This window comes from Calliphora vicina, chromosome 4, assembly GCF_958450345.1.
Source record: "Calliphora vicina chromosome 4, idCalVici1.1, whole genome shotgun sequence".
NCBI lineage: Eukaryota > Metazoa > Arthropoda > Insecta > Diptera > Calliphoridae > Calliphora > Calliphora vicina.
The window spans coordinates 117,435,946-117,442,067 of record NC_088783.1 but is presented as its reverse complement, the minus strand read 5'-3'; the positions used below and the strand labels follow the sequence as shown (position 1 = coordinate 117,442,067).

General features: G+C 30.1%; 1 protein-coding gene across 6 annotated transcripts in view; it reads left to right on the top strand.

Annotated features, from left to right (window-relative positions):
• Nucleotides 1-1,216: 1,216 nt before the first annotated feature.
• The window catches only part of PhKgamma (phosphorylase kinase gamma), a 30,423-nt gene continuing 25,517 nt past the window's right edge, over nucleotides 1,217-6,122 (top strand). For 2 of the 6 annotated variants that reach the window (XM_065508281.1, XM_065508280.1), the window contains exon 1: nucleotides 1,780-2,578. In XM_065508281.1, coding sequence (XP_065364353.1) covers nucleotides 2,487-2,578 — 92 coding nt within the window. In that variant the 5' untranslated portion in view covers nucleotides 1,780-2,486. The other 4 variants (XM_065508279.1, XM_065508277.1, XM_065508275.1 and 1 more) reach the window with 3 other exon arrangements.

Genomic DNA, 6,122 nt, shown 5'->3' with positions numbered 1-6,122 from the left:
AATGGATTTAAGGGAATACTTTTGACGCGATTTTTAAAAAAACGTTTCCTTTTTGTAAAATTCACCATACATATTGTGAATTAGACATTCTATATTGTGAATAAAACATTTTAGTTTCAAAATCCCTTACATTTAGTAATTTCTGGTTCAATTTTCAAAACCTAATTATTTAAATGCTTTTAATACCTATCTAATACAATTAATAATGTTTATCACAACTTTGTCTTAAACAAAACCTAAACTTTAACAAGCTTAATTAACAAATTTCAAATATAAATTTAACTTAACGTTTTTATCAACATATTTTCCCAAATTGTTGGTAAACTACTCTGCTCAGTACACCAATAAAGGGAGTACTTAATTTTTATTGTGTTTTTAGCATAAAATCCAATAACTAAATAAAATAGTGCTTCACTTAATATTTATTGTTTTGAAAATTAACGTCTTTTTAACTAGAATCATAACTAATCAATGCACAATAATTACTAACAGTTGCTAAATATGGTACAATTATGGAAAAACATATACGAAATTAAGCAACTCTGTGACAGTCTCATTACAACTATTGTGAATGTTCCATAATATAACAAAAAACCGTGTTGCCGTATGTTATTTTGCAAAATCTTATATTTTCAATCAAAAAATAAATTTTTTAAAGGCCGCAACAAGAAAACCTATAAATTGCCATAAATAAATAATAAAATTTATGTATATAATACTTTTCAGATTGAATTTTGTCACTCGGCAATATTGGGACAGAAATGCAATTGAATGGAGCGTAGGGAAGTATGCGTTGCTAAAGAAAATACAAATTTTGCTATCAGGGCTTATTTAAGAGTAGAGGCGCCTTGGAAGATGGTTACATCCCAGAATAAATTGAAGTCTGTTATAGGAAGAGTTAGGGTCAGGCATTGCCTCAATTTTTTTTTTATTTTTATCTAGGACTCTTTTGCAATTTGGAAGGCGATTTTTTTATCTGTTGCACATAAACTAGAGTTTTGCCGAACAAATACCTCATATATCGATAGAATTTCTATAAATTTTAATTTTTTCGAAAAAAATTCCAACCATCTACTAAAAATCGCTCTTTTATAAAACAGCATGGCAACACCGAACAAATCGCTAAAATACTTGTTGCCACCGCTAAATTATTGTCAAAATCGCCAAGTTGGTCGAGTATATAAATTACCATCACTGACAATACGGCTAAAAATCTGGTCATTCGTGAATCTTGTTTCGTTTGGTGCAAAACAAAACTTCAAAAGTGCTTTTATCGGCAAAAAGAAATTCAATTTAAAGAATAAAATCCGAACAAATCACTCAAGAGCTGATAAAAATCTAATAAATTTATTCAAACAAATAATATAATTAAATAAATGACATTAAAAAAGTGCAAATTCAAACCGAAAAAAGAAAAAAACCAGTCGCACACACAAAAGCGGCTCGTGAAGAAAATTTGTAACCTTTTTTGACATTGAACAAAAAGAGGCAGGCAGACATTAAACAAAGCAGAAGACACAAACGGGCAAAACGGAAGACAGACAAGAAAAATAAAAGTGGCACATTCGCTAAATAAAAAAAATTCATATACAGTGAAGAAAATTAGTGATTTTCACAAAAACAACAAGTAGCTTTATAATAAAAAATTCATACGGTGTATTTAATAAATTAAGAAAATTAAAGTTCTTGACGACATATTTATTAATAAAATATAAACTTCAACTTAATTAAAGCAAGAGAATAAATTGATAAAAGAATTTCAGTGTAAGAAAGTGAAAATAAAATTTGCTTTAACAAATATATATAAAATAATTTATAAAAATCTTTTTTATATATATTTTTGTTGTGTAATCAATTTACATGCGAAAAATATCACAAAATTGATTAATTAGAGAAAAAGTTTTCTTGTATTGCGTGCTGACTTTTATCGTTGTAACTAAAAAAAAAATTGTGTTCTACTTTAACAAAATAACCCAAATATAAAATAACACAAACAAGAATTGACGAACGTGCAAATCCACACGCGACTTTTTACATCATACAACTTTATGCTTTTAAACATAAACAAGCTTACTACTAAAAAAATATATCCATCATACCCCCTCCAAAAATAAAAATACACAACAATTGTGGAAAAACCAGAGTACGCATAATAATTTCCATCAACCATAAACTTGTATAGAGATTGTTGTTTATTTTATGCTCCCCTTGTATTGTAAACAACAACTATAATAATAACAACAAACAACAACCTTTTACAAGAAGAAAAAAAAACATCATCGCCAACATACGACGTCATCGCCCCACATAAACATAAACAACTCTCATTAACCTCGTCTGTCTGTTTGTTGTTGTTTTGTTTTGTTCTTTTATGTTTGTTTTGACAAACATTATTATACAGTGATTGCCAAACATATTTTACTGTGGGCTGTTTCTTTCATATAGTGTAAATTTTGTCCGGCAACATCAAAATACCACCAATACAAATGGCTAAAGACGAAGAAGATGATTTATTGCCCGATAAGGATGCCGCCAAGGGTTTCTATGCTAAATATGAGCCCAAAGAAATATTGGGAAGGTAAGTTTTTAAATTTATTTATTTTTTATCCTCTATTACGTTTAAAAATGAAAATATATTCAAACAATTTAAAAATTTTTTTTGTGGTATAATTTTGAGTCCGTAAATTGCGATCTATCTGAAACATCGTTAAACATGGATCCTTTTTACAGGGTTTCTTACATATTATTTCTTTTGAACGCAGCATTTGTTTTTAATAACTTATATGTCATTTTGAAGGCTACATATCTGTCATTTATTCTCACTTAGTTATTGAACTGTAAACAACAAAGTTTTTTTTGATTCGAAAATGTAGAATTTTGTACCAACAAACCGTCATATTCAGGAAGTTTTGCTTTACTTCTTTAATTTGTAAAAAAAAGTGCCGCTGAAGCACACCGTTAGCTCACCAAAGCTTATGGTGAATGTGTTCCATCGGTTTCAATGTGCTTGAGATGGTCTGTGCGTTTCAGAAGTGGTGATTTTAACACGGAAGACAAAGATTGCACAGGCCAGCCGAAAAAAAGTTTGAAGATCAAGAATTGAAGGCATTACTCCATGAAGATTGTTGTAAAACTCAACAAGAGCTTGTAAAATCATTATAAGGTACTCAAGCAGCAGTTTCAAAATATTTGAGAGCAGCAGGATTCATCCAAAAGCAGGGAAATTGGGTTCTATACGAATTGAATTTGAGAAACCTTGAAAGACGATTTTGCATGTCAGAAATAATGCTTGAACGCTATAAAAGAAAATCGTTTTTTCACCGAATCATTACTTGCAATGAAAAATTGATCCATTACGATAAGCCGAAGCGTAAGAGATCTTATGTGAAGCCCGACCAACCAGCAGAATCGACACCAAAGCCAAATATCCTTAGAACTAAGGTAATTTTCTGTATTTGGTGGGACAAAAAGGGTCCTATCTTTTATGAGCTACTGAAATCTTACCAGACCATCACAGGGAAAGAAGAACAGGAGGATACTGTGTCCCACCTATTCTGCCAATTCCCAGAACTGACAAACTTGAGGGAACGTTTCCTAGGAATACCATTCCTATCGCGTTGAGATGTGGTTGGTTCAACTCGGAGACAAGTGACGTTTTATAAATACCCTGCTGTTTAGCTCTTAGGTTATCACAATGGAAACATTATTTGAATGGACCCAAGTGAGCTGCTTGAGGAGTGACTGACCATGAAACCTAACCTATCACAGGGAACCTTTACCGAACGCAATTGATACATTTTAAGCGAGCATTGGCCGAAAAACGACCAGAATATGCGGCCAGAGATGAAATATTCTATCATGACAACACTCGGCCACATGTTGCAATAACTGTTAAAAACTATTTAGAAAGAAGTGGCTGTGAAGTTTTTTCTCAGCCGCTTTATAGCCCAGACCTTGTCCCGTCCGAATACTATTTGTTTCCATCGATGCAGAACACACTCTGGCTTACGCTTCACCTTAGAACAGAGTATCCGAAATTGGCTTGATTCGTTCTTGGCTTCAAAAGATGATCAGTTCTTTAGGCTCGGAATCAATATGTTGCCAGAAAGATGGGGAAAAGGTCATAGCTAAGAATGGGTTATATTATGCGTGAATTTATATTGTACAAATGTATTAAAATAAAAGATAAAAATTTAAAAAATCCCGCATACACCCAATAACTATATTCAGGATCGTTTCCGTCTGTCTGTTGAAATCATATTTCCGAAGGCCCTAAATACATTTCATACATGATTGATAAATCAATATATTCGCTATAGGTCAACTTCTTTTGCTATTTAAAATCGAGGAAATTTGGCCATAAATGGGCGAGCAGCGACTATCTTGATTATTTCATTAAAAATGTTATTCACAAACATTTTTTTTACTAAAATTTTATTTCACCAAAAATTTTTCCAAAAAAATTTCACCAATTTTTTTTTACCGAAAATAATTTTTAATTTTTATTTATTTTATATACATGAATATAGCAGTATTACTTGATTTCACATTTTTTTCACTAAAATTTTTTTTAGCAAAAATAATTTTTAATATTTATTTTAAAACTAGTTGACCGCCCGGCTTCGCCCGGTAGCATTTACTAATGTTAGTTCTTCTAGTTTCTGCAACCCACTGTTCTTATTTATTTGCAAATAAAATATCTAAATTTGTACTGCATACTTTAGGGAGCTTTTTTATTGCAGTTGACGGGACTAAAAAAAATCCGAATTTTAGCCGGAATTTTTTAATTTTTTTCTTTAGAAACCATCTCCTGAAAATTTCGAATCGAATAAATAAATCACCCAAATCGCTCCAGCCGTTCTCACGTGTCGACATTACATACATGGACCATTTCATTTTTATATATAAAGATATAGATATACTTGAATAAAGTAGTCTTACTTGATTTCACCTAAAATTATTTTTTCAACCTAATTTTTTTTTAATTTATTTTAAGTTTACGTTAGTAATTGGAATATCAGATTCTGCACTCTTACTTGTTTGTATTATTATCAGTATATCAGACTATTTTCGGAAGAAAACTAAATTATATTTAAATTATTTCACAAAACATAGGAAAAAATGGAAACAGTTTGAAAAATTTATGTTACAGACAAACCAACAGATCTCTAGATCTTAATTAAGTTCATAAGGATGAAATATTTTTTAAAGAATGTCAAGAGTTTAGTGCTTTTCAATTTTATTTATTTGTTGAATTGTCTCAGTTTAGAAACTAATCATTTCATTATTCTAACGAAGCGGAATTAATATTTTTTAACAACTAAACTTTAATTAAAATACAAAAAATCTGTATTTTTTTTATTGTCTTATCAAATAAATCATTTTGCTAAATAGTTTTGTAAGACATTTGCTAATAATTTTCAGTAGTACTAAAAATAAAGGTGCTAAATTAATCAATCAATGATTATAGTTATATGTTAATAAAACAAACTCTAATTAACAATTTATTACTGTTAAAGCATTCAATTTATTTCAATATGTCTGTAGTTTTTGTAGGTCTTAAAAACTAATCTAAATACAAACACGTGAAAAACGTGCTTTTCTATATTGAATATTGTCAATAGTTTTAGAAAATTTTCCATTGATTTACGGTCTCACCACTTGACGGTCACTTGACCAGCTAGGAATAACCTCGTCTCAGTCGATAACATTTAAATAATGAATTTTTATTTTGTTTTAAAAGTTTTTATTGTTTCTAGTTCTTCGGTTTTTTTTTCTGTTTGTATTTCATACAACAATAATATAGGGGCCTGTCTATGGGGCTCGACTGACTAACTGGTCTGTATAGTGTTTTTGGCACGTAAAGTTGTATGACAACTTACGAAATCATTTATTTTTTTTTTATATATATATTGTAGTTTACATTTAATTGATGATAGACCAGCTATTAGATATTTAATTTAACGAATAGAACTTTAAAAACCATAAAGATTGATGAATAAGAGAGAGGGAGGGAGGGTTAGAACTGTAAAAACTATTCGTTATAGTGGTAAATGGGGGAAAACTCAGTGAAACCATAAACCAGCTGTTGTTTTGGTTTCTCTTTTGAGAACCAAAGAGTC